Raw genomic sequence first — 27960 nt, 5'->3', positions numbered from 1 at the left:
TGGGAAATGGCTGTTTAGTTAGGTTACAGTAGGTTATTGAACACTACTGGAGCAGTTTTTGCCAAAAATAACAGCATGAGTACCTACTGTAGTGTGCGTACCCTTGGTAAAGGACCCACATATAGACGTTGGGATTAGGAGAGTCCTTGTAGAGGCCGTTTGTTATGATATGCTGGCATCTTTTTACTACTCTGTATTAATACCAAAAGTACTAATTTGAACACTGATAGCTTTATAGGTGTTATTTTATTAAAAGGATATATTTTTCAGTATATCCGAGTAGTTTATTTCTAGAGTTGTGCATGGACGAATTGTACCTCTGTCTACCTACTACCCCTATCTGAGACCCAGGTCTTGTCCATGACCACGTTACCTGCACTAAGAGGTTTGGCTTCCTTTTATTATCAGGTATGCTAGCCTTACACCAAGGGTTACTGTTTGTAGCATCCTCGAAGGGTGGTGGTACAAAAACTGTTTTAACAGGTACAATGGAGCTTTTTCTAGCTGTTATAATGGCCAGGCAATATGGATATGAGTGGCCTCAAAAGTACATTGGGTCACAAGGGGAAGGTTTACGTTTTCCTCTCCATTTAGGGGCTTCATTGATTTAGAGAGACCAGTTTGAATAGTGAGGGTGCAATCCGTTTCTTCGCCAATTCAAATAAAGGGATGTAGTGGGACACTAGCTTTTTCCCTTTTCTCTCTAAAATGTCCACTACAAACTAAATCCCTTCATCCGTATCTTGAGCTTTTATGTCAAATCTTTCGGCTGCCCTTTTAAGCAGGGAAGTGTGTTTGAATGGTCCTCTGTCGGTGAAGTAGTAACTGGGGGGTCTTCTTCAGTGGGAGACGCTCACAACAATCATTGTTAGGCAAGATTGTATGCAGTACTCTGTGGGAGACTGCACCAGCCCTGTCCTCTTGGCAATAGTGAAACCAACCTTTTGTACAAGCATGTGCTACACAAGTTGGTAGAGTGAACAAGCAGCCAGGCTTATCTCAAGAGGGGTCAATGTGAAATGTAGGGTTATAACAGATATTCACAGTGACAGGTATTCAAATAAACACTTACTCTCAAGGTTTCTTGCTTAACAATTATTTATTAATTTAACAGTCAGTTGAATAAGCCTTCTTTAGAAGGGAGCAAATATATGTAACCATTAAATATACTTCACAATACAAACTCTCAGTTGCACTAAATCAGTAGATACCCATATGGGATGGCACACAGACTTCCTACACCCTGAGGTGACGAATAACTAGGACACTGTGGACACTGATATATCACTGGCACATTTAGAGCAATACTGAGTTTGATGTCAAAAGGAAAAGGTTTGGGAATAAAACCATGGTTAACCAATATTCTTAAGCAGGTAAGACCTTTTGAACCCCCCAATGCAAACTAAATTGGCCCTTTCGCAGCTACACAAGTTATAAAATGTGTGACTTTTGTTGAGGGATAGTTAAAGCACTAAGTCAGAGGTTAGAAGAGTCTTTCAGGGAGCCAGGACAGCCAGTGTCACTTGAGCAAAGTCTAGGGGAGCTGAAGCACGTCTTGAAGGTAAGTGAAGTCTTGCACAATATTTTTGAAATCTTTGTAGAAAATGAAATCACTGTAGGGCCACAGGCTGGGAGGCTTGCGAGGGGCAAAGCTGCAAGCAACTCTCCAAAAGGCAACCAAGAAAAGTCTCAACTGAGAGCTAGCAAGGCTACACGACAAGCAGTAAGTACCCCTTAGTTTACAGTACCTTAGGTCTGAAGGAATTGGTTCCAGCTGGCTTCTGTTCCAGTTGTAGTTTGGCAGATCCTGTTGTTCCTGGGCCTCAGTCCTGAGGCCAAGAGGGGGGACGTCTGGGGACTCCTAGACTACGGTTTGAAGGTCCGCGGCAGCAATGGGCTAGCTTCAGATCAGCAGCACTTCGCGGTTTCACCTTCTTGCAAATAGCACCACTGCAGTTCTCGGATACCTTATGGACTTTTCTTGCATCTGGGGTTCAGTACTCTGTTGAGGTGGCTCAGGCTTGGCCAGTCCTACTTCATGGGAGTCTGGAGGATCTTCCTGTAGCTCGGGTCCGACTTAAAGACAAGACACTCGATTCTGGTGTTCCTCTGCCTGACAACGCCAGCTCCGAGAGGATGTCAAGATGAGTTTGTCTTGGGGTCAATTGGTCCCACCAACCCAAGGGGAGAAGTCGTCCTTTGCAGGGCTTCCCTAGTCGAGGCGAATTCAGAGCTTCAGCACTGCAGCAGGGCTTTACCGGCCAAAACAACGGTCCAGGAGTTGCAGCAGGATGTTGGAGGGTGGGAGGGGAGTGAAAAAAGCCCTTACTCCCCCGTTTAGATTTTTACGCAAGCGTTGACTCTGTGAGCGGTCAGGCTGCCTGACCTCCATTCTTGGAAGCCATGGAACCCTCTGAACGTCCGCCCCTTGTCGGAGCGTTGATGTGACTGGGTGTACGCCTTGGCCTTGGCCTTCGTAAGGATAAAGACTTTGCAGTTTGCAAACTGTTTTTCTTTTTTTTTTTAGCTCCTCATCGGTGGTGGAGTGAAAGAGGTCGCCACCCTCGAATGGAAGGTCCAATATGCGTTCCTGGACATCTGGGTTGAATTTAGCAGCCCGAAGCCAGGCAGTCCTTCTCATGTCCCTGGCTATGTATATGGCCCAGCCAAAAGGTGTCAATGTGGGCCATGGTAGACTCCATGATTTCTTGCGCCACTATTTTAGCCTCTGCCTGTCCTGCTTTGAAACGTAACTGGCTCTGCACTGGACATTCTGGAAGGAAGTTGGCTATTTCCTGCCAAAGCCTCTGGTTAACGGCTGCCAGCATGGCATCCCCATTGGCTGGACGAAGATGCAGCGAAGCGTTGGAATAAAGCTTCTTCCCGTACGCCTGCAAGATCTTCTCCTCCTTGCCTAGCAGCGCAGAGGACGACTGAGGTTTTGAATAGAGTGACGCTGCAGCAATCACCGAAGAGTGGGGTTGAGGGTGGGCCGACAGCAAGAGTGTATCCCCCTCCATTTGTCTATATTTGGCGTCCAGGTGTAGATTGACCGGCTGGACCAAGTGGGCTTTTAGCCACCCCTTCTTGGCCAAGGTGACAACATCCTTCTGCATCGGAATCCCCGTTCTAGCCGTGGAGCGTAGTGTGAGGACTTCAGCAAGCACTCCTGCCTCCAGTTGTTCGACTTCGGGTTGAGGAAGACCCAAGTACTCTGCCAGCCCTGCAAGTCGTTCGTGGAAGGCTTTTGCTGATAATGGTGTGTCGGGGTCTTCCTCGTCTGTATCCACCTGGGCGTCCGCTGGTCTGGTGCAGGTCGAGGAATGCTGGGTGCCGAGGGCTGAGGTCCGGTGGCTGCAAAAGTGGGAGGCAGGGGAGCCGGAAATTGAAGGAGCCGGCGTGGGCTGCACCAGGGCCTGCACCGCTGGAGCCATAGGAGGAATGACTATGGGTGGGGGGGCTGGAGAGAGCAGGTCCCCAATGACATACTTGAGGATGGCCCCCATCTGAGAAGATCTCATGAGTGTGAGGAACTTTTCAAAGAACTGGTCCTCGCAGGCCGGTGGGGTGGCAGGTGATATTATACATAGCGGGCGGCTGCTAGGGCCGGTTCATATTCTGTCTAGTTGGTTGCAGAGGAAACCTGCCCTGCGCTGCTGATGGATAAACTGTAGGCCACGTACCTGCTTGACACCAGTTCCACAGTGTGACTCGTTCTTCCACCTGCTCCATTCCTCAGGGTATCGGACGAGCGGCCATCTTGCTTGGCACATCGTCCATCTTGTTGAGCTGCATGCCACGTACCGAAAGTGTTGGGGCACTTGGCTCACTGGGCCCGGCTTCCTCCAGGACTCTTGACGATGGAGCATGAGACCTACCCTGCACCTCAGTTCGAGACCCGGTAAGCGTGTCGCCCTTGGCAGAGGCGCTGGTAGTGTTGCGTGCATGCGGCCATGGTGCCAGTACAAGGACCTAGCCCCTCGGATGTACAACCCGGTAAAAGAACCTTGCGGTCCCTCTGCATGGTTTAGGGAAGGATCTACGGACCCCTCGGCAAGGCGGCCGGTAGCTTAGCTAGCCTCGGTACCCATGCTGGTCTGAGAACCTGAGAGGTTCCTCCCGCTCGGGCATTTCCTTGGGAAGGAGTCGCCCTTGCGGGGTGCGTTGGAAAAGAGCAGCCATCCCTTGGGCCTTGACTTTATGTCGGACAAAGTCCTTCAAGTCATCTGGAGGCGACTTCTTGAAGAGCTCCCTCCACCAAGCTAGAATGTTCTTCAGAGTACATGAAGAAAGTGCGTTGCACGCGGTACAACCCTCCCATCTGTGATCAGGGACAAGGCAGTGGAGGCAAAGAGCGTGGGGATCTGATGTAGGGAAGAGCCCCTTGCAGGCTGGACACCTGCTGAAGTCGACATGCAACGGGGAAGAGCGTGGCGCAGGAGGACCGAGTACCTGATTGATAAAAGAAGACAAAAAAAGGCAGAAGAAAGTATGGCGTGGCAAGAAGAAGAGGAAGAGCGTGTGGCATTACATGGCCGAAGCCAAAACCAGGAGTGCTGGTGAAATCGTCCCGTTCCCGTCGACTCGGAAAAGGGGATTGAGGAGTGGCACCGGTGGGCAGAGTCAGGGGAGCGCATGCTCCCAGGGCCGTGCCACAGCGCGCCTCTAAATTCAAAGGGGAAGGTTTTTTTCTGGTGAAAAAGGTTGAGTTTGCCGTCCCTAGCGAGGGACGCCCCTGCAGTATAGAGGAAAGGGGACGGGATGTAAGAGTACGTATGTGCTCAGAAATTCTGTGACATTCAGTGCAAATGTGCTGCTACTGTTGAAGAAACTGCTGCTGCATAGTAGTGAGGGAAAACACTGCCTTAAAACCAATAAAACTGCTACAATAAGGCACCTACGGGGCAGGAATGGAGTTCCTCTGAGCTTCTAGCAGCTTTACAAGCCTTGACCTGATCCAAGGAGATAGCCTACTAGTCAATGTCCCTGCATCAAAAGGCATGTCAATGAATCTATTACGGAAGGCCATTAAAAATCACAACATGCACATCCCAAAGGGAAAGCTAATTACTATCCCAGTGACAATCACATTGCCCAACGATCTGCCTAGCCAGAGCCAATGTGTATGACTTGAGAGTGCTGATTAGTGTCCTTACAAGTGGACACCACCTCCAAAAACTTTTTTAAAACTCTTCAGCCATATGCTGTGCAGCCTCTCAGACTACGTCAAACAAGTAGTGAGAGCACAGTGGCAAGATATAAGTAGCATTGGATACCAGTTCCCCAAACTGCCAGAAGCAAGTCATTTTCTCCCAAAGGACTCCATCTTCTCGGATTCTCAGTTCCAAGGCAAACTACTGAATGCTTTAAGCTTAGAGCGCACATTAGAAAACAGGACAACCAGACTAAGGAATAGGAAGCCTTTTCAGGGACAAAGGAGAAGGGAGGGTAGCTAGAGGAAAGCGAGGGCAGACGATAGGTGAAAGCAAAGGCAGATGTTGAGAACAAGTTGAGGCGATGGGGAGAAGTGGGGCAAAAGAGGACAAGATGGGACAAAGGTGAGGAAAGGTGGAGACTATGGTGTAGAGAGGCAGTATAATTGTGGATTGGGAGGTGCAAAATTGGAGAAGGGCACATTGGTGGCGAGGGGAGGAGGCAAAATAAATCCCTAGGGGATGTGCGTTAGGGAGATTTGCAAGACGGGTGAACAGAACACTTATTCAGTATGACCAGGCATAAAGAATATATTCAGAATCCAAAGGAGTGCAGATATCCAGGAACCAACAAAATGTAATGTCTACCAGCTGTTATTGGCATAAACAAAGTCCCTCTTGATCTCCTCAAAATGTCTATCCTGTGGGATGTTATACGGTGACAGGGCCAGCGTTGAAGCACTGTCAAGGGAGGAGGAGGGAGCGCACACCACCGCCCTGACCATGCTGCCCGAGTGTGGGCAGGTTCCCTCCCAGCCCCACCTTACCTGTAAATATGGCAATGGATCAGAAAAAGGGTCTGTGTCTTGCCACGGATCACCTGGATTTGGGGGGAACCCCCCCTCTATAAGCGCCAGATACAAGCGGCAGGGCCAGGGGACACCCGTAGCACCCAGGAAGACATTGGCAGAAAGGTGGCCGTGCTGCACACGCCATCGCTGCCCAGCAACAGCACCTCAAGACATGGCAATGATGGACGAAGCACCAGGGAGTACTGTGTCAACCACAACACGGCTCCGGCAGACTGTCTGCTGGAACCCGTGTCATTAGGGAGGCTGCATGAACCCACCAGAGAAATCCTTTGTGGAGAAGGGGGCCAATTGCCCACCAGGGATTACATTTATTAAATAAAGGCCTCCAGGAAGGCCATAACACCCACTACACTACCAGGGTTTTATATATACATCAATAAACGCCCACAGGAAGCCTTTTAGAGCCTTTCTCTCTGGGGACCAGTACATGGTGCATATTGGAAAAGGGGCATGACTTACAAGCCCTGCTGGAGCCCTCCCCATAGTCTACCGCCCTCCTCCCCCAACATATCCCCTTGAGACAGTTAAGTGGTTGGCTAGGGTAAGTATCCCATCCTGGGAAGGGGTATGTAAGGAGGTGTGTGTGAATATGCAAGTGTGGGTTAGTTGGGTGAGGACAGGAGGTGGTGGTGGACGTCCGAGACCCCAGAGGAGGCGAGAGCGAAAGGAGTGTGGAGGATATGTGGAATGTTTGTGTGTGAGCATGGAGAGTGTGAGAGGAGGATAGGTAGAGTAGGAGTGGTGGTGGTAGTAGTAGTAGCGGCAGAGGTAGTAGTAGTTGGGAGTAGAGAAATTAAGTAACAGGCATAGCAGAGGAACAAGCGAGAGAAACAGGTAGAGTGGTAGTTGATATTAGCGGGCGAGAGTGCGCACTAATAAGTAGAAAGATAAATAGATCGACATCAATAGTGGTAGGGGATAGTGTTAGCAACAGATTAAGAATAGTAGTAGAGGAAAAGTAGTAGGATCAACGGAGCGGGAGAACAGGAGTAACAAGTGGTAAGAGTAGAGAAAGAGCAGTCTATAACAATAACATCAAGAGGCATGGAAGTAGAGTGGGAGGAAAGGCACAACAGAGGTAACAACAGTAAGAAGTGAGAGTTGAGAAGTGAGAGGAGAAGTCAGATCAAAGGGTGGGGGTGGAAAGGGAGTGAGATTGGAGGAACAGTAGGACAGTGGGAGGAGAACATCTGTAGAGACTGCTAAAAGTGAAGGGTTAGGTACGAGTGGGCGTGAAAGGAATAGGAGTGACACTGGGTGAAAGAAGGCCACATCCCCAACTCCCTAAAACTACTTAGTGGGATAGATCAGGGAAAGCTAATAGACCCCAAAGTAGACAGCCGACGTCTTAGGGAAGTCATACTTGACCCCTGAAAGAGAAAAGACAAGGTGGCAACAATCAATAGTACTAATACCCCGTTAAGGACGCCTGGGTTAGGGAGAATGGTAAAGGCCAGGGTAGGTGAGGGAGAGAGAGAGGGACAGCCTGTTAGGCAGAAACCTTTGCAGTTGCCTTAGGGACCACTGCAAAAGGCTTAAAACTACAGGTGTTGGCAGTAAACCCAATTGGTAGTAGTCTGTACCACCCAGATGTACCTGGTAGCTGTGGCTGAGCAGCCAGACTTCTCTCAAGAAGAGTTAGACAGTATATAGAGTATACAAGATAGGTACCAAAATACAGTAGCACAAGCAAACACTGACCAGAGCTTTGGTATTAAAGTATATAATTATTTAAAGACACACTTAGAAACACTCCAACACTATTATTGTAAGCAAGTTCAAAAACACAGTCACTATTAATATATATACATCCCTTATTCCTTATTAGACAAGTCTTAGTTAACACCACTTATTTTCAGACAAAGGTGAGCGCTTAACTAAAGATGGCACTCTAATAAGTTATCAAAAAAGGGAGGGAAAAGGGAGAAATTAGAAAATAACACAACACAATACTTTAGAAGCACTCAGCAAGGCAGGAAAGTCAAAGTCTACTTGTGAGCAAAAAGTTCAGAGGCCCGGCTCCCTCTTAGAGGGAGTAGAACACCAATGCGCCCAAGATCACACAGTTTAAAAGGCTTGAAAAGTCTTGCAGAGAGTTTAAAAAGGAATTAGTTCAGCTCAGAAAAGTTCAGTTAGCCAGCCCAGGGCCAACCCAAGTGGTAAATTGAGGATTTACAAGACACCCCGCACAGACCGTTGCGAGGGAGGCCAGGCGGACACAGTACCTTGGAAGTGGAGAGAATCCTCCAGCGGGGGCAGTTGTTCCTGGCAGTGGGTGCAAGTCGCGGCGTCGTCCAGAGGAAAAGAAGATCTCGACGTGGAGGAAAGCTGAAGGTCGTTGCACTGCCAGGGAAGAAACCAGCCGCAGAGTTCTCCGGTTAAAAGGTACTACCCTTTTATTCGCGGTAGTGGTAAAACGTGGTATCCCGGTTGCCGGGGTGCTTGGCACAGGCAAGGTGGCCACAAGATGATCCGGGAAAGCCAAAAGGCGGGCAAACTGGTTATCCCCACCAGTCAAAGGAAGGAGACTCTTCGGGATGAAGATCTCCTCTGTCGTTGGAAGAAGTGGTGAGTCGGTTCAGCAGGGCTCCACCGGTGGTGTCGTCATTGCAGGTCGGCTCAGCTTCTCCCTCTTCGGATTCTTTGGTCCTGTGGCGACGTCTCAAGTCCCAGTCCCCAAAGCCCTCACTCAAACATGATAAGTGGTGAGCCGGGCGGCTCACCACTGGGCCAATCACACAAGAGTGCGACTTGAGTTGCGGAGGCAACTCAGTCCAGGGTGCCTAAACCCCCCTCCCACACATCCTGTATACCCAGACAGAGTGGCACCACTTTTGGAGGCTTCTGTGTAGAAGCCTGCCAAAAAGTGGAACAAAGGGCTCGACTTGGGTTGGAGTTACAGAGGCGAACACAAACGCCATTTTAAAACAGAGTTCTGGTGAAAAGACCCAACCGGGGAATAAATATTAAATAAATAACCCGGCGGTATCTTTAACATTGCACCAAAAAGTGGTGTGTTTAAAATGAATGGGAAAATCCCATAGTAAATATTCTTAAGGAATATTTCGCGTGGTAACCACTGCCACCAGCCAGAAACTCGACGAGGGGGGACTGCACAGTGCCCTCTCGAAAAACAGACCCAGGGCAATCTATTTACCCCTACCAGTACTTCCACAATATGATGGTTTGTACTGGTTCTGTTCCCAATTTAAGACTAGTAAAGTCAATGGTGACTTTACATGCCCTGGGAGACAGTAGTCAGTCCCAGGGTATGGAGTCTATGTTTGGGGGTCACTATGACACCCCTGTGTTACTGCACTGAGGGTGCTGTGTAACACACTTACCAAAAACCACATGAAAGCCTATGGAGTAAAAGACCCCACAGCCCATAAAACACATTACAAAGTCGATGGATAGCTCAAATCATGTCTAAGAGTGGGAGAAAAAAGAAGAGTCTCACTCTTAGCAGGAGAAAAAATAAACCCCAAAAATCCAGCAAAGCTGCTGGGAGACTCACTAGGTTTGGGAAATTAGCCTTAACTGAGAGTTCTCCCTAACAGCCCTATCACCAACTCCCCAAGAACCCGCTCTGCACAGAGAACTACCCGATTTTGTGATGGGGGTCCCCATCACAGTACTTTAAGAATAAAGCACCCTTCTCCCCTATCACCACAACACTTCCTGGCCCTATTCTGTAAGCCTGCCTGACTTCCTAGCTTGACAATCCCGAGACTGGCAATCCTTTTTCACAAGTTTCAAGGTGCAGTAGGGTGAAGACAACTCCTGGTAATGGGGAATTACCCAAAACAACCCATTAGGGAAATTCCTAAAGTTAAATCATGTCAGGATAGCATCAAACAAAAACAGTTTCAAGCCTTATCTAATGGACCAAGTTCCCCACGTCCAATCCCTAATCAACACAAAGTTCATGGGGCATCCGAACCCATGACAATGTAATTTACAAAACCTGCAGTCAAAGGGCCATTTAAAGCACCCAGCACACCTTTATGTCAAGTATTTATTCCCCTCAATACGCTCCTACCTGAGTGGTAAAGCATCAGTAAGATTTCTAGATTTGGCTGGTAGCAGAGGCGTTTCTGGGGGAGGTCGGGGTGGGGGAGCTGAGAGGGCTATAGCCCTGGATCCTTTGGTTGTAGCCCCGGATAAAAGCTCAGGAGCTACAACCAAAAGGCTATCTAACCCTGAGTCCAGACAGTCCCGACTTTATCGTAGCCCCGGATCTTTTCCAGACCTAATACTTCTGGCTGGCAGGGTCTAGATTCTATTTCTCAGGGTGTTAAGTGTGCATCCCCCAACCCCCACCAACCCTGAGCCCCGCTGCCAGCAGGCAGCTCCACCTATCATTTACTTGCATCCTGGCTTTCCGTAAGCTCTGAACCCTCCAGCTTGCACAGATTCCCCCACCACCCTTCTCAGTTCTGGTCTCGGGTTGGCCCTCTTGCTTGGACAATGCAGTTTCTGTGTTGCTGGTTTTTTTCCCAGTCTGTCTTTTTCTCACTAGCTGGCCTTTTTGTCTTGGCCAACAAGGTACTATTCAGTTTCTTCTCCAGCTTGTTTTTCTTATGTCGCCTGGCAATTTTGGCTTGGCCCATTCTGTTTCTGCCTGGCTGTTTCTTGTTCATGTGTTGGCCTTTTCGGCTTGGTCAGTTTATATTCTGACTGGCTGTTTTCTTTAAAACTTGGGCAAAATGTATTCCTCCAACTTCCTCCTATATGGCCTAGTTGGTAACTGCACCTCTGGTTTATCTGATCTCTAACTCACCCGCCTTAGCTACTAGCTCCTTGGAATGATGACCATCCTCCCATCATCACACTGCCCAAGAAAGGAAGCTCCTACCTTCTTTCATACAAGTGCTGATTAATTAACTGGGTAACAAGGCCTTCAATTTCCGTAGGTGTTTCCAGCCTGACTTCCACAGCTGATATTGGCCTTTCGCAGTTCCACTTCCTTCACACTCCCATCACTTGCATGGCTGCTTCCTGAACCCTGCCTGCCAAGTTCATAGGGAACACTTGTGTTCCAAAGTCTTACCTTTGCACCTTTTTTAACTGGTGCTTAGGAAGCACATTTCTGCAGGGGGAAAGATCAGTATTTCCTCCTGACCGTGTCCCCATGATAACCCTCCATTCCCCATAAAGCTGCACACATGATCTTCACTTGGAAAGAAGTGAAGTGAAAGAAATGAGCTTGGAAAGAAAAACCTGTGGTGTTAGGAAGAGGTTTCCATCAAGTTACTCCCGATTCACATAGGTAGCAGTGTTGAGCAGTAAGGAGTTCACTCTTGGGAGGCAAGTAGGATAGTCATAAATACAGTTTAATAACACATAAGCCATAAACAAGCATCAAGAAATATCTACATGTACAATTACGTTAAGAAAATCAGAAAAGCATTCTTGCTCCTCCTCTAGCTTTTTAGGCACGCACAGTAGGATGCGCTATACAAATGCAAAATAATGCAACCTAAACAAGCATATAAAAGAGTGAATTGTCTCCAAAACACCTCAACAAATATCTAAACTACTATCCAACACAATATTAAAGTAACTCCTATTTTAAAGTACTTGGAAATATTGGTCCATAGAAATTAATTTTATAAAGGACATAGGCAGCTCCCAGTTACACTGAAAATGCAGTATTAACAGAGTTCCATTGGAGCTACAAAAGAGAGCCTCCTGGCTCGTAAGGATGGATGACCTCAACCGTTGAGTTAGGAGTTTTGGACCCAAGATGGTCGACCAGAGGCCGGAGAAAGAGGATTCCAAAGATGGGGCCAGGTCCAATTGTGGGGAGCGTTGTGATCTGAAGGGGAAGGCAGGGGGCTGTTTAGAGCACGGCCGCTTACAAAGCCTCAAGAAGATGGAACTAGCAGTCGACTGTCAGACCCCAAAGATGTGACCCAGAATGAGGGAAAAGGTTGTGATGGCCCAAGAGTGCAAGGGACTATTCAGGCATCAGGCTTTAGTTCTGGATGCCGTGCAGGTTCCTGTTGCATGTTCTGCAAGCATAGCCTGTTGAGGTGGCTGGGCAAATAAAACACTGTTTATGCTGGAAAACACATTTGAGATAACCCATGAGCCAGCAGGATTCAACAAAAGCATCAGCAGCCAGACATCACAACGCAGACCTTTTTATAATAGGTCACCGGATCCTCCGGCTAGGACAAAGCACTAGACGACAGGATGCAGCAGTGTCTAGCTAGGCGAAGCTAATGCAAAGGATGTGCTCTCTGGAGTCCTAAAATGGAGTATCCATTGAGAAAGGAGAGGAATAATGCTGTGTAGTTTTCAGCAGAGGCAAGGTTCCTGATGGACCAGGAAAAGAAAAACCTAAAACAAGATTATCTTCGATGGGAAAGAGGACTTCGCCTTAATGAAGATTTAATGTAAGAAGCACAAGTGCCCGGCAAAAATCCGCACACACAGGTGGGGGATACACGAGCCCTCACAAACTTTTTTTACTGATAACAGGTGGTGGAGTGTTAGGGTAAATTCTCATAAATGGCTGATTTCCCTTAACTAATGAGTCCCTCAGCAGCTTTGCTGGATTTCTAGGGTTTATTTGTTTCATCTGGTAAGAGAGTGAGCCTTTTTCCCACTCTTACATGTGTTTTGCTGTGTGTGTTTTTACTTTGTGTGATCTTGGGCAATGGAGCCTCACCTACTCCATGGCATATTTTTGATGTGCGTTACACAGCACCTTCAGTGCAGTTACACAGGGTTGTCTTTGAGACTTCCCACTGACTCAATTTTTTGGGGCTGACTACTGTCCCCCAGAAAAGGTAAAGTTGCCATTAACTTTATTTTAGTCACTTTAACCACAGACCCAGTACACCCCATCTTACATGGAGTATTGGAAATGGTGAATTCTTATCCCTTTTCTGTCTGTGTTTCTTGGAGCATTGTTTTGCTCCCTTTACATCAAGACTTGGCTGGTGGCAGAGGTAACTACCCTATTTTTATACCGCAGTTATCTTAAATAACCATGGTATTGTTTTAGGCTAATATAGTAGCCTCAAACATAAACCCGCTTGACCATATTTATTGTATTACGGTTCCGGCTGGATTTATTCGCCATTTCTTTTTGTAAATGTCTTTCTCGTGTTTTACTCTGCGCCAAACCAGGTTTGGTCCCTTTGTCCGCCGTCTTTTCGCGGGCTTCTGCACAGAAGCCCTCCTTAAGGCGCCTGAAAGTCTGGGTAGGCAGGATGTGAGGGAGGGGTCTTAGGACCCCTACCATGGGTTCCCCTGGTAACCCAAGTCGCACTCCTGTTTGATTGGCTGGGTAACTGTCCTTGACAGGACAGCCACCCTGCTGTGTGAATGTAGGAAAACTGGATAAAAAGCAGGTCTCTAGGACTGGAAAGGCAGAGTCGCCACTGGAACGAAAGAACCAACGAGGAGCTGATGGAAGAGAGCCCCTACAACGACTGAACCGCCCGGTGAAGCCCTGCTGCAGGTCCGAATCTTCAGAATCCGACGACAGAGAAGATCCTCTGGGAAACTTCTTCCTTTGAGCTGGTGGGACCAACCAGTTGGCCCAAACTGCAAGCCAGGACCCCTCCTCTGGTCAAATTCGCTGTACAGAGCTGTTCATTTTTGAGGGGGTACCTTAAAGTCCCTCTCTCTAAAGTTTCTGGCTGGTGGCAGTCGTTACTACTGTAAATATTCGACCGCGAATATTTCCCTATGGGATTTTCCCATTGTTCGAGGCTACCCCTTTTTCTGACAGCCTCTAACATACCGCCTGTGCATTTTAAAATTAACGTTGCTCCGGTAGGTTTTATTTGCCAGAACTTTAATATAACTTCTTTCTCGTGTCTTTCTCTACGATCCTAACCCAGGTCTGGGATCCTTTGTTCGCCCGTTTGGCTGGCTTTTCCCCATAAGCCCTCCTTCCGGCACCACTGAGTCTGGGGTGGGCCCATTGTGTGGGAGGGGGAGTAGGACCCTGGACAGAGTTGCCGCAGCAACTCAGGTCGCACTCTAACCTGATAGGCTGGAGGGTCTCCCACCAAGAAGACCACAGACATCTTCAGCATCTACACCACCGGTGAAGCCCTGCCGGATCATCTCACCACTCTTCTTCCACACGACGAGAGGAGATCTTCATCGAAAGAGCCTTCTTCCCTTGAGCTGGTGGGAACAACCAGTTTGCCCATCGATTCTCCGGACCTGCCTCGAATCGACAGTGCCCAGCACTTGGAGACCGGATAGCCAGGCAGCTATCGCCCCGGACCGCCATTAAAAGGAGCGTACCTTTTAAACTTCGTTTTGCAGCACCGCAGTTGGTTTCATCCCTGGGTAGTACAGTGTCTCGAACCTTCCTTCACGACGAGAGCCTCTCTTCCTCTGCTGGACCCTTCGACCAGTAGGAACTACCAGGAAAAACCGCCACCGCAGGAGCCACTTCTTCACTTTTAAGGTACATTGTTCCACCAGGCCGTCCTTTCTTCGCGGTAATGCTAAAGGTGTTTTAAATCCTTTTCCTACCTGTTGGGTTGGCTGCCCCTCTCTCTTAATATTGTCTTTGGCTTTCTGCATCCACCTTTTCAACATTGTTAACCAAAGACTTGACTGTAGCTACAAGAACATTTTGCTCCTGGGCCCTTGCCCTGTACCACTAACTCTGGCACAGGCCTACTGACTCTGGTCACACTTGTTAGACCTGCTTTCTCGAGATTGATTCTCCATTCGAACTGTGTGGTGCAACCCTTTCTTACAACTCCCCTTTCCTTCCCACTGCATAATCATTGTGAAATGCCATTTTGCTCAGTTTTCATTTGAAGTATTGCCTATACTGATGTACTGTCTTGCTGAACTGGTTCACAACTGATGGGAAGTGTTGTTAGGGGGTATAAAAATCTTTTTCTAGATAACTTGTGTTTTCCCTCCCTTGTGAGAAATTGCTAGAGGATCCCTTGTGTGTAGTTGTCACTGTGCCGTTTTGCTCAGATTTCACTCTGGTTCACTTGGTCTACAATTTATATAGGGAGTGTGTATATTTTTCTATTTGACTTAATTTAACTTGCTCCATACTTGTGATACATGTGTTTGCTTAGAAGTGTATAAAATAAATATATATGACAATGCATTACTTACCGTAAAAGCATTTCTGATGGTTGTATCTGCTTAGATTCACATGCTGTGCATAGGTCCGACATCCAGTGGTCACTGCGGAGTATTGCATTTTGCTTTTCGTAGTCGAAAAGGGGACGTCGACAAGGCGTGTCTGTAACACTATCCCTATAGTGACGTGCGTTGTACCCACAATCCCTCACGCGTCGAGGTCCCTCCGTTTGTATTTTTCTGCCCTGAGGGAGCCTTCTAGACGTGAGTGAGTACAGAAAAGAGAGAAATATAGAAAAGGATGTCTATGTTCCTTCCATCCGAGCGGGGAGGAAGGGTGGGCGCATGTGAATCTAAGCAGGTACAACCATCAGAAATGCTTTTACGGTAAGTAATGCATTGTCTTCTGATGTTTGTTAATCTGCTTAGAATCACATGCTGTGCATAGACTAGCGAGCAGTACCCGGAGTTGGCGGTGGGTTATGAGAAGGAACAGTAGAGAAAAGATGTCTCAATACTGCCTGTCCCACCTGGGAGTCAGATTTAGAGTGTGCATCTAGACAGTAGTGTTTTGTAAAGGTGTGCACAGAACTCCAGGTAGCCGCTTTGCAGATGGACTCAAGGGGAACATTTGCAATGAATGCTATGGAAGCCCCAGTGCCTCGAGTGGAATGTGCTCTTGGCTTGAAGGGTAGTTCTCTCTTAGCAAGAGTGTAACAGAGAGTGATGCATTGAACAATCCATCTAGATATAGTGGACTTTGAAACTGCATCTCCTTCTCTTCCTGCTGCCACCGAGACAAAGAACTGATTAGCCTTTCTTAGTGGTCTGGTTCTTTCCATGTAGAACATGACAGCTCTGCGTACATCCAGTGTATGCAGACTTTTTTCTCCCAAGCTGGAAGGGTTTTGAAAGAACGTTGGTAGTTCTATTGACTGGTTTACATGAAATTTCGATATGAATTTTGGTGCAAACCTTGGGTGTGTGTGTAGAACCACCTTATCCTTGTGAACTGTTACGAAGGGGTCTAGTACAGAAAGAGCCTGTAGTTCACTTACTCTCCTAATGGAGGTGATAGCTATTAGGAAAGCAGTCTTAAGAGTGAGGTCTTTAAGAGTTGCCTTGTGCATGGGTTCGAAAGGCGGGCCCATGAGTCTAGAAAGTACCACATTTAAGTCCCATCCGGGAGCTGGGTTAGCTATCGGAGGGTGTATTCTCTTTACCCACTGCATGAAGGCCTTGATAACTGGTATCTTCCACCACGACACTTTAAGTTGGGAAGTGGTGTATGCAGAAAGTGCCGCTAGGTGGACTTTAATGGAATTGAAGACTAGACCTGAATCCAGTAAATGGGTCAAGTACAGAACAATGTTAGTGGGAGAGCAGTCAACTGGGTTGATGCTCTTAATTCTACACCAGATGACAAATCTTTTCCACTTGCTAGAATAGCAGTGGCGAGTATTAGGTTTTCTGGCTTCCCTGAGGATGTCCATACATCTCTGCGGGAGTTGTAAATGTCCAAATTCTACGATCTCAGGAGCCAGGCTGCTAAGTTCATGGTCTGAGGGCATGGATGCAGTGTCCTGCCCTTGTCCTGTGACAGTATGTTGTACGGGCAGGGAAGTTTCACTGGGGGAGATAGGGACATCTCCATCAAGTGAGCGAACCATGGCTGCCGGACCCACATTGGGGCCACTAGTATCATGGTAACCTGCTCCTGGTGCATCTTGTGCACCACTTTGTTGAGAAGGGGAGTTGGGGGAAAGCTGTAAACAAATTTCCCTGACCATTGAATCGACAGACCGTTCCCCTTGGACTGGTTCTGGGGGTACCTGGAGGCGTAACTTTGGCATTGTGAATTTTCCATAGTTGCAAACAGGTCTATTTCCGGGAATCCCCATTGCGTGAAGACGTCTAAGACGATGTCTTCGTGCAATTGCCATTCGTACTCTTCGGGCAGGGGGAAGTCTCTGCTGAGTTTGTCTGCTAGCAGATTGAGTTGCCCTGGTACATGTTGTGATAGTAGGAACATGTTGTGTTTGAGAGCCCACTTCCATATATTCTGGGACAGCTTGGACAGTCCTGGAGAGTGAGTGCCCCCTTGCTTGTTGAGGTAGTACATGGCTGTGGTGCTGTCTGTGAGGACCATCACTGTCTTTCCTTGTAGGTGTTCCTGAAAGGCTTTCAGTGCTTTGAACACCGCTAGAAGTTCCAGCAGGTGTATATGCTTGGATGCTAAGCTCGGAGTCCACGCTCCGTGAGTAGTCTGATGGGATAGGTGAGCCCCCCATCCTGTGAGGGATGCGTCTGTGGTTAGAGTGGCTTCCACTGCGGGTGTGGCAAAAGTTTTCCCTAATAACAGGTTCTCTTTTGTTCACCACCGTAGCGAGAGAACTAAGGCCTGCGAGACCACCACTAGATCGTCCCATTGTCCGCTGGCCTGACACCACTGGCTGTTGAGCCACTCTTGCATTGGGCGCAGGCGCGCGTGAGGTATCAAATAAATACATGACGCCATCATCCCTAGCAAGCGCATTGCTTTGCGTACCGTCACCTCTCGACCTGCCACATAATGGGGGATCTGAAACAGCATGTTTTGGACCCTCTCGTTGGAGGGGAAGACGAGGCCGTCCTTTGTTCGAATTAGAGCCCCTAAAAATTGTTTGACTTGGCTGGGGTCTAAGCTAGACTTCTTTTCGTTGATGGAGAAGCCCAGTTGGTACAAAAGGTCTACGGTCTTTTGGGTATTGGAGAAGCATGTTTCGTAAGAATCCCCTGTTATGAGCCAGTCATCGAGGTAAGGGTATACCGGGATGGATAACCTGCGCAGGTGGGCCGCTGCTACTGCCAGTACTTTTGTGAATACCCTTGGTGCAGAAGCTATCCCGAAGGGTAGTACTCTGAACTGGTAGTGTTTGTTCTCTATCTTGAACCTGAGGTATTTTCTGTGCGCTGGCAACATTAAAATATGAAAGTATGCATCTTTCATGTCTAGCGTTGTCATGTAATCCCCTTGTGATAACAGTGGGATTACTTCCTGCAAGGTCACCATACGAAACTTTTGGGGTTTGACAAAGTTGTTCGCTGGGCGCAGATCTAATACAGGGCGCATGGTTAAGTCCTTTTTGGGTACAAGGAAGTACACTGAATAAATACCTTCTGTTACCTGAGATTGGGGAACAGCCTCTATAGCTTCTTTTTTCAGTAGCTCTTCTACTTCTTGAACAAGAATGGTGAGGTGTTCCGGTGTTATGCGTCGGTTCCGTGGGGGTCTGTACTTCGGGGAACCGTTGAATTCGATGCAGTATCCGTGGGCTATGGTGGATAATACCCAGCGGTCTGACGATATTCCCTCCCATGCTGATAGGAACGATGTTAGCCGGCCCCCGACCGGTGATGCATGGGAGGGGACCCGAATCTTCGGGTCATTTGTTGGTATTGGGCGTGGAACCTTTGGGGCTGGAGCCGCGACCTCTTCCTTTGCCACGCCGTTGGCCTCTTTGACTGAACTGGGTGTTACCCTGGTTAGAGGGCCAGTTGGTAGCAGAGTAAAATTGCTGTTGGTTTTGCTGCTGGCGTAGGCCACGAAAGGAGCGTCTATTGCCATAGCCGCGTCTGTTAGGGGGCCTAGAAATTTGGTCAAGAGTCTTGATGGTATCAAACTCTTTCTTCGCATGTTCTAGGGCCTCATCAACTGCTTTCCCAAACAGATGTGTTTGTTCTATGGGTTTATTTATCAGGGACGCTTGGGTTTCCGGCTTAAATCCTGAATTGCGTAGCCAGACATGGCGTTTGAGAAGTATTCCCTGAACCAGGGAACGGCCAGCCGTGTCTGCGGCATCTAAGGAGTTCTTTACGATGCCCTGGTTTACAAGAGTTCCCTCTGATATTATAGCTAACAGGCGTGAACGCAGGGGTTCTGGTGCGTCCTCTGCTTCGCTGCGCAGCTTGCTCCACTGTGCATCCGCGTAGCTAGCTAGTAGGGAATTGTCATTTGCAATCCTAGTTGAGAAGGCGACGGAGGTCGTGATTCTCTTTCCAAGTGCATAGAGCTTCTTGCCCTCTTTGTCAGGTGGTGCCTCACTAGTGGATAGTGGTACCCCCGCTCTTTTTCTTGTATTAGTAACTACGAGGGAGTCCGGAATAGAATGTCCTCTGATGTACAAAGGGTCAGAGGATGAAGGGCTGAAGAGCTTTTCTATTCGAGGGTTGACCCCTCTTACTAAGGCAGGATTGGAAAGGGAAGGAGATATTCTTCTCTTTATAGAAGCCAGGAGCGGAATAGACTGGCTAACAGGGGCTTTTCCTTTAATAACTTTCTCTACAAAGTCTATGTCAGGAAGAGTTTCCCCTGTGTCTATCTCAAAATGCGCTGCTGCCTTGTGCAATAGTGCATTGAGTGAAGGTTGGTCATCTATGGGAGAGGTGTTCCCAATATGTGAATCCTTGAGAGGAGAAGGGTGGAAGACATCAGGGTCTGAGTGCACTGATGGGGATTGCCAAGGCTGCACTGATGGGGATTGCCAGGGCTGCGAGGTAGCTGTATCTTCTTCAAAAGCTCCTGCAGTAGTGTAAGGATCTTCTTCGAACCCCTCTTCCTCATGTTCTTCCTCTCCACCCAAACACTCCTCATCTTCCTGGAGGTATTGCTCCTCTTCAGTGAGGTCATATACGTCTGTGGAAGGGGGAAACAGCCTAGGAATCTTGACCCTTGGGTCATCCTGGGGCCATTCTCTGTCTTTTGTGTGTGGGTGGGTCTTGGCTTCCCAAAAACCTTTCCATTTTCTCCATACAAGAATGGAGTCTTTCAAGGGTCTCATGCGGTACCCCTGAATAGTCTAGAGGGGGGAAATCAGTGTTTTCAGCTTCAAAACGCTTAGAACGCTCCCACAACGTCGAGGAGAGGTTTCCGTCTCCCTCTGAAAAGCCCTCTGGTAGTTCAGAAGTGCCCTTAGATGAAGGGGGCTGTTCCTGGCTACTTTTGTGCTTTTTCGGCGCGGTATTCGACGTTTGTTTCGTCGTCCGCATAAGTTTGTCTTCGGAAACAATTCTCGCCAGGCTCTCGACAACGAGTTTGTCAGTCGAGGGCCCTGGTGTCGACGTTGCCTGCGTTGCGCGTTGTTCCTCGACGGCCGCTCTATGGAGCGTTACGTCGGATGATTTTGAGGTAGCGCCCGTGTTTGATGAAAGCCCAATTGCTGGTCGCGGCTGCGTTTGCGGGTGGGGCTTGAGACCTTTACGGTCTGAAGTAGACGCCGGAGTGCCCTGCGTCCCCTTTGGCGCTGATGGATCCTTCGTCCTCGACGAAGAAGAGCCGTGGGTTGTGTGTTTAGTCTTATGGGGTCTATGTGCGTCCTTGTCGCCGGGGTGTTCATCCCCATAAGCAGGGCGTGAGCCGAGCCCGTCGGGGCCGGGGACGGACGTCGAGGAGCGCTCCTTCTGGGGGTTAATGACTTCCGTGACGGACGTCGAGTTATCACCCTCCTCGTCACTTTTTGTAACAGCGGCGGCGGGTGAGGAAACTGACTTCGACATAGCGTAGTCCGCCCACCTCTTAACTTTTCGTTCTTTAAGAGTTCTTGGTTTCAAGAGCTTACAGGCCGCGCAGCTGTCCTCTTTATGATCGAGGGGCAAGCAATGATTACAGAGCTTGTGTTTATCCTTCCAAGTGTATTTGCCCCTACAGCGTGGGCAAAACTTAAAAGGTGTCCTCTCCATAGCTGAGGCAATAATAACTGGTGATAACAACCCCAAGGGAAAGATAGGGGAGAAAGAAAGACATTCTCAAAGAGAAGATAAAAGTTCGAACCTCCACTCTCCCTACTGTATGTTGGCCAGCGAGGCCAGGCCACGTGTTCGGCAGCGCCGAAGGATCTCCTCCGCCTCTTCCCCTCCGTCGAAAACTTGCTCGGCGGAGAAACAGCTTCACAGCTAACGTCGAGGGGAGGGATCTTTAACAATATATTAAGTATAATTAAGGACCGAGGTCCGTAGTAAGTATTAGCAATGTCTCTCTCTGAGCTCCGCGTAAGGCGACCAGAAGCTGGGCGGAAAAAAACAATCTGAGGGACCTCGACGCGTGAGGGATTGTGGGTACAACGCACGTCACTATAGGGATAGTGTTACAGACACGCCTTGTCGACGTCCCCTTTTCGACTACGAAAAACAAAATGCAATACTCCGCAGTGACCACTGGATGTCGGACCTATGCACAGCATGTGATTCTAAGCAGATTAACAAACATCAGAAATATATATACTTTTTAACTACAAAGCTTTGGTCAGTGTTTCCTTGCGCCATAGTACAGTAGGCCTATTGTGTAAACCCTGAATACTGCTCATCTCCCTCTTGAGATAGGTCTGACTGCTCAGCCACAGCTACCAACTCAATCTTTGTGGTACAGACTGATACCAAAGGGGATTTATTGCTCTCACCTGTAGTCCTAATCTGGCCTCCTCGAACTTCTTGTCCAGGATCTTTTTGACGCCAGCCAGCTCATCCTCGGAGGTGGTATCTGTGTCCGTTAGGGCTACCGTGCCCCCCCCCTCTTTCTCATCCCAGGGTTTCAAAGGGGTCTTCTCGATAGGCTGGAAAGATGTTTCCCTCGTGGGTGGCAGGGAAACTCCAGGCCCGGAGGTCGTCTCCACTGAGGTAGCCTCCGCAGGCTTTGCCAAGGCCGCCACAACTCCTTCAATCAAGGCCTTAGCCGGGTGAATCTGGGCCTTCACGACCTTTGAGGCCTTCACCGTGGGGGGAGGGTCACCGCCTCGCTCCCCCTTGGCTGTCTCCGTCGGGATCGACCGGGGCTTCTCCGAATGCTTACCCGGGTTCTCTGACTTCCTTTTCACCGAGCCAGAGCGTTGGCTCTAGGATGATGGCGTTGGTGACTGTGCGCCCTGCCTGGCAGCCGAGGAGCCTGAACCAACGGCGCTCCCGGTGCCCGCGGACTAGCGGTGCTTAGCCTTTTGTTGGGCCCCTGTCGCCGGATCGCCCTCAAAGGTCTTAGAAGACCGCTCAGACTACTACTTCTCGCCTGCTACTGGGCTTTTCCCCTCCAGCCAGTTGGTGAGTCGAGTACGATGATCCTTCATTCATTCATTCAGAACGCAGAGTCCTCCTCCAAGGGCGATTTGTCGTCGTGAAGGCAGTAGAGGCACTGGGCGTGCTCATCTTCCTTGAAGACATTCTGTAATCCACATCCAGGGCAGATCCTAAACAGCTTGGATCCAACAAGCGTTGTGTGTCCTTTGTCCTGGGCCATGACCACGCAGTGTAGGCCTCAAAGATCTTCCGGAATCCTCCAAGAAGTGAAAACTCGAGGAAAATTCACCCTTGAGGGGCATAGAAAATTCCGAAACGGGTCCCAGTTGATCGGAAGTAGAATCAGTGGAGCTTGAGGCTCGATTGACCGAAAAATAGAACAGTAAACTCTTTGAAAAAAAGCAATACGCAGTAAAAGCTCAAGAGCTACAGCACGAAGACTCCCAACACTTGAATGTGCGGTAAAAATCTGAAGATGGCTGCCAGAGGAGGGGCTCAGGTAGAGGGCAGTTATTGGCTGGGGGCAGTATGACCCAGAGACCAGTGATTGGTTCAGAAATCAAACTGAAACTGATTTTTTCTTTACCGAGGACTCCCATATTCATGAGCATGTGAATCCATGCCAGACCCCATGCTGGAGTTGTTCGATAATCATTCTAGGCATTGAAAGGCATTGAAAGGAATGGGTAAGGAGTTACGGTTAAGATAAACTTAGTCTACGTAGCAGGTAAACTTATTTGTTCAACCTGTTTTTAAATGACTTGCCCACCTTTTCCTCTCCAAGGTCATGTTCATTTATGAAAACAAACCTGTGTCAAAGAAAAAAGTACCAGGCAGTAAGCGAAGAAGTCATGTGGGGGTGGATTGCGAGTGAGGCAGATCACACATTGGATCACTAGTTCCAGCCACATTAAAGGAGTAGGGCTGACTGACTTTAAAAGAAAACCGTTGCTATACAACAATCTCATCACACAATGGTCAGTCATAGGATCTCTATAAAGAGACCTAAAAGACAAAAGACCACAAACCTAAAAGAAAACAGGTTGAAAGGGGGTTTGGGGGGAGTGGAAATTATCCTATGAGGTCCCCCAAATAGGCTCGCACCGTTTTGGGTGTCTTGAGCACTGTGAATTAAAAACTGCACATATGAAAACACTGCCCCTCACAAATGCCAGGACATTAGAATCACGCATGAGTGAGGCCATGATGGTATTGGGGAAGGTCCATGATGGTATTGGGGAAGGAGGAAGAAGGGGGAAGTGTGGCATTGCAGGAGAGAGGCAGTAGGTGCAGGCAAATGAGAGTTGCAGGACTGTCAAAAGCAGTCGGGCAAGGATGGGTGGAACGGGGTTGGTTAGGAGGCCAGTCTGGCAGGTGGTGGAGGTAGGTACAGATAGGGGGCGTCCAGCGGGTACCTTCAAAAGTGACAGGGAGAGAGGTCTGGGGTAGGAGGATGGGGTGCAGTCCTACGGAGGTCCAAGGGAGACTACTACCACCTCAACAAAAACACAGAAAAGTGTTTTAAGAGAAGTGGGTTCTATGGGGCAAAGCAGCCAGAGACTAGTATGTTATTTGATATTTGTATAGCACCTACTGCCATTGTTATGGCTTTGAAGTGCTGTGTGGTGGAAGGCCCTTTGGAAGACCGTAGTCGGTGCAAATTTGTGAACTTTATAGTCCAGCGTAGGGAGAAAGACATTAGCAACAGACATGCAAGCTGTGATCTTAGAACAAGTAATCACAGAGATCCCAATTAACTGCACAGTAAAGGGAGATCCAGGAAAGCTATGAAAGGAAATTCTTGCATTCTTTTTTTGGTTAGCTGTTTTTGTTAAATTATTTGGATATTCACCTCTTTCTGTTTAGACAGCACACACAGCAACCAACACAATCCCAATACAAGAATTAAGTGTGGAAGATGGCAAATGGAGAGAACATATCTCAAGAAGGGATCAGGCAAGCTACAGACACATGCCAGTGTGTGCAACATCCAAGATGACAAAATATGTACATCACACAACAATTCCTCATGTCAAACTACCAGTACCAGGACCAAACTACAGTATCAACCACATTAGTCCACTGCACTCTTTCCATAAATGCCTACAGTGGCCACCACACCTTAACAATAAACATATTGTACCCCGTCCCACATGCCGACCTCTAACGCCACACCACCCCACCCCACCTATAGGTTTCATTACCTGCTGCAGCTGTTTAATACTGCTGCTGTTGCAGATCTTCTCCAAATGGGCCTTGAAAGCCTGGATGGTAGCAGCACCATCCGAGAACCGACGTACAGGAGAGAAGCGCTCGGTGGGAAGGTGCAGTGTGTTGGAATCCTTGTACATCGACCTAAAAAACAGAGGACAGAGTCAAGATCTCAAACACAACCTCCTTCCCCTACAATCAATTAGACCCTCAAAATTCTCAAATTTCCAACATGAGCATAACTGAAACTTGGATCACCTGCAATGACACGGTCACCCCTGTTGTAGACTACACATTACCTTTATCCATTCCTCCCGCCTGCAGTAGGCCTAATGAACCACACGGCCAGGCCCTGTGCCCTCCTCGCCATCTGAATTCTCTCATCTGTACTTTGACATTACTGCCACTCAACTACTCTGTCCTAAACCCTCACCATTCTCCTCATCTGTTGGCCACGTGGCCTCAAATCCACTGACTGCAATCTAGTCCTCTACCTCTACTCACGTTCTACTGAAGCACTCATTGCTCACATGGGTGTCAACAACGTTGCAAAAATCCCCCCCCACCTGAACTAGACAACACTCCTTTCCAACCACTCATACGTCCCGCCACAATGTTCCCACTGAAGTCTTAAACGAGAACAAGGCTCCCCTTTTACCCTCTTCAGACCATCTAAACTCATGAGTGACACTTCCCCATCCGACCATTACCTTATCCACTTTAACATCTTAATCCATTGAATGATTTCCCTTATTTCTTTCTCCACTGTATCCTTATGCATTTCAAACCAGACTCCCACATCTGGAGGAGGTCAGATCTTTGCTCCAAACCTTCCATTCCACAGGCAATAACCACTAAACAAGCATTCAAGAACTTCAACCTAGTGCAGAGATCCCTTTTGTAATATCTCTAACACTGCAGCAGCTGCACATCGTCCACTAAGGTCCCCATTCCTGAATTACTCCCGTGGCACGTCAGCTTCAAACTACCATGTGGTTTCACCACCGCCCATAGCATGCATCTCGCACTCATACTTTTTATAGTAGGTAAAAGGGTCCTCTTTAAACTCACTTCTGAGTTTAAGTTATGCTTTCCTCCTATAAACTTCTATGGGACACCCTTTCTCCTTTTTGCTTTGAACCCCGTCTTGACTTTGAGGTAAGTAAAGCCTTCTGCTTAACTTTCCTTGTCCTTTTGCTCATTCTTATGGGGAACTGATCAGTCCCTAAGACTATCAGTACTGATAGGCTGTTTCTCTGTGCATTTCTTGAATTGTTAAAAAGAAGTGTGCTAAGGATACTTTGTTTCCTTATATTTTTATATAAAATCGCTTTGTGGTTACTTTTATAATGCGCCCAAGATATTTTTGCTGATTTTTGTACCGTGTTTTGGTAATTGTACACGCGCATCTGGGGATTTACCACAAATGGCTACTAAAAGGTGGCTTGCAACCCAAGATGGCTGTGCCATGAGGTTTTCGCTTGTTCTTTGGCCACATTGTCCTTGTACGGAATACCCTTTCCCTGGGAAAGCTGTGGCTTTCGCAGGTAAAGGGATGGTTTGTGTGCGAGCCCGGATGTGGGGGCCCAGACTGTCTGGTCTCAGTACACATTTGGGTGCCTGAATATCTATGGGTGGGCAGATGTTGATGCCAGCGGCTATCCATGATTGGATAGCCACTGCCTGAAAGATGCAGATCCGTACTATTGGTGTGCTTGGGAGGCTCCCAGGCCAAATCTTGGACAAAAGGAGGGCTCCTGCAGCCATTCAACAGATCGTTAGAGCCAAGTCCTCTATGAAATTGAACAGCCAGTTGACGACCTGAGGACGACCTCTTCAGCTGACCAGCATCGACTCCAGTGCTGTCCGGGTGAAAGCCTTTGCATCTATCCAAACAAGACGGCCCTCATCAGTGCTTCAACACCAAGGCCAGTGGGAGCAACCAGTCTCAACCCCTGCTCGAGGATCTGAGCCTTTAGAAGTGCCCCTGGATCAGCCAACAGACTGACCAGCTCTTTCCAGGGCTACCTCACTGTAGCTGTCACTGTTCCACGTTTAACCTTGAAACTTGGGAGGATCTTCAACTTGTTTAACAAGACACCAGCTTCTGCATTTTCAGCCTTATTGCATGAACGGAAGCTGTGCCGGGCCTACTGTTTTTTTTGTCCATTAAAGACCGCCTGTTGCCAACTGATCACAGCGAGTTCCCTTGTAACACTCCTTTGATCCCTGGAGGTGGCCTGCTCAGCAGAAGTCTTCATCTTTCTTTGTTTGGGTATTCTATTGGAAGTGGTCTGAAACAGATTCCTAAGCACTGCGACCGACTGAAACTAAATCCTGTGCCTGAAAGTGACTTCTGAACCCACAACCCCTAGATCTTCCACGATTGGACCAAGGACAGAAGATTGTGTTCCCAACGGATTCCAGAACACCATCAGTGGAGTCTACAGAAATTGGGAGTCCGGGGGGTACGTTTCCATAACTGTTTCTGTCCCACCTATCCTCCAAAAGGCTACACAGCCGTAAAGTCCTGTCTCTAACTCACTCTTTCCTGACTTTGGTTGGTGGAGGTCCAGTCAAGAATCCCTCCCTAGGACTGTACTACGGACTGGAAACGAGCAAGTTTAATTACCTGAATTTTAACTATCTTGACTATTGTTCATCATAATCGCTGGCATCATCAATCTCTTAAGAAAACTCTAAAGTATATACTGTGGAACTGGTGACCATTGGGCACAAGACGCCAAACCATCTTATGGTGGGCCTTTCTAAGAGTTATGGAAGCTGATCTATGATTATCCTACACCGTCCTTTCCATTTCAATTGCATCTGAGTACTTAACTGTGTTACGCTTGTCATTGAATTAAATGCTATTCTATTTCTCCCAAGGTTGAATGTATATATCCGTTTTATAGTGTAGGTTCGGTTGGTTGGAGTTTGAAGGCAAAGTGGTCCCCTGCGCTAACTGGTAGATTTAGTTAGATGCTGAAATAGGGCCTGCGACCTGGCACATGGTTTGTCTGGGAACCAAAACTCCAATGTTCTCAAGGGTTAAGATATTGGATGATTAGACAAACCTTGTTAGTTAGTGGAGCTGGCAGGTGATTGTTCACCCCTAGTTGTGGCCGTTAGAGCAATATTTCTTGGATCTTTGAAATAATGGAGCAAAACTCCTGACTTGTTGTCACCAGTGAGGGTTTTAATGTTGTTACACAAATGCAAATCACAGTCTAGCAAGCTGCTAGGTACAGGTGAATGGAGAGCCAACGTGTTTTGACCGTAGTCTTTATCAAGGTAGAGCAATGATGGTTGATCCTAAATAGGATAGAAGCGCCTGGTGATTAACCTCCCCGTCTTCAGGGCGGAGGGCTGGATAGCCAATCTGATTGCAGCGAATGCAGCTCCGTGGTACAGTGAACCATCATTGTTCTGCCTTGACAAAGACTATGGCCGAAACGCGTTGGCTCTCCATTCACCATAGCAGCTTTCTAGACTGATTGCATTTGTGTAACATTAACACCCTTACTGGTGACAACAAGTCAAGAGTTTTGCTCCATTATTTCAAAGATCCAGGAAATATCGCCGTAGCGGCCACA

The 27960-nt window shown here is 48.1% G+C and overlaps 1 protein-coding gene across 4 annotated transcripts in view; it reads right to left on the bottom strand.

The window, feature by feature from the left end:
* SIK3 (SIK family kinase 3) overlaps positions 1–27960 on the bottom strand; it is a 2024801-nt gene that overhangs the window by 583205 nt on the left and 1413636 nt on the right. For all 4 annotated transcript variants that reach the window (XM_069614493.1, XM_069614491.1, XM_069614492.1 and 1 more), the window contains one exon: positions 24358–24508. In XM_069614493.1, the coding sequence (XP_069470594.1) occupies positions 24358–24508 (151 nt within the window). The remainder of the gene's footprint in view (positions 1–24357; positions 24509–27960) is intronic.

Source organism: Ambystoma mexicanum, chromosome 9, assembly GCF_040938575.1.
Source record: "Ambystoma mexicanum isolate Mex_15411 chromosome 9, UKY_AmexF1_1, whole genome shotgun sequence".
Classification (NCBI taxonomy): domain Eukaryota; kingdom Metazoa; phylum Chordata; class Amphibia; order Caudata; family Ambystomatidae; genus Ambystoma; species Ambystoma mexicanum.
Note: the sequence above shows the minus strand (reverse complement) of the source record. Positions and strands in the feature narration are given on the sequence as shown.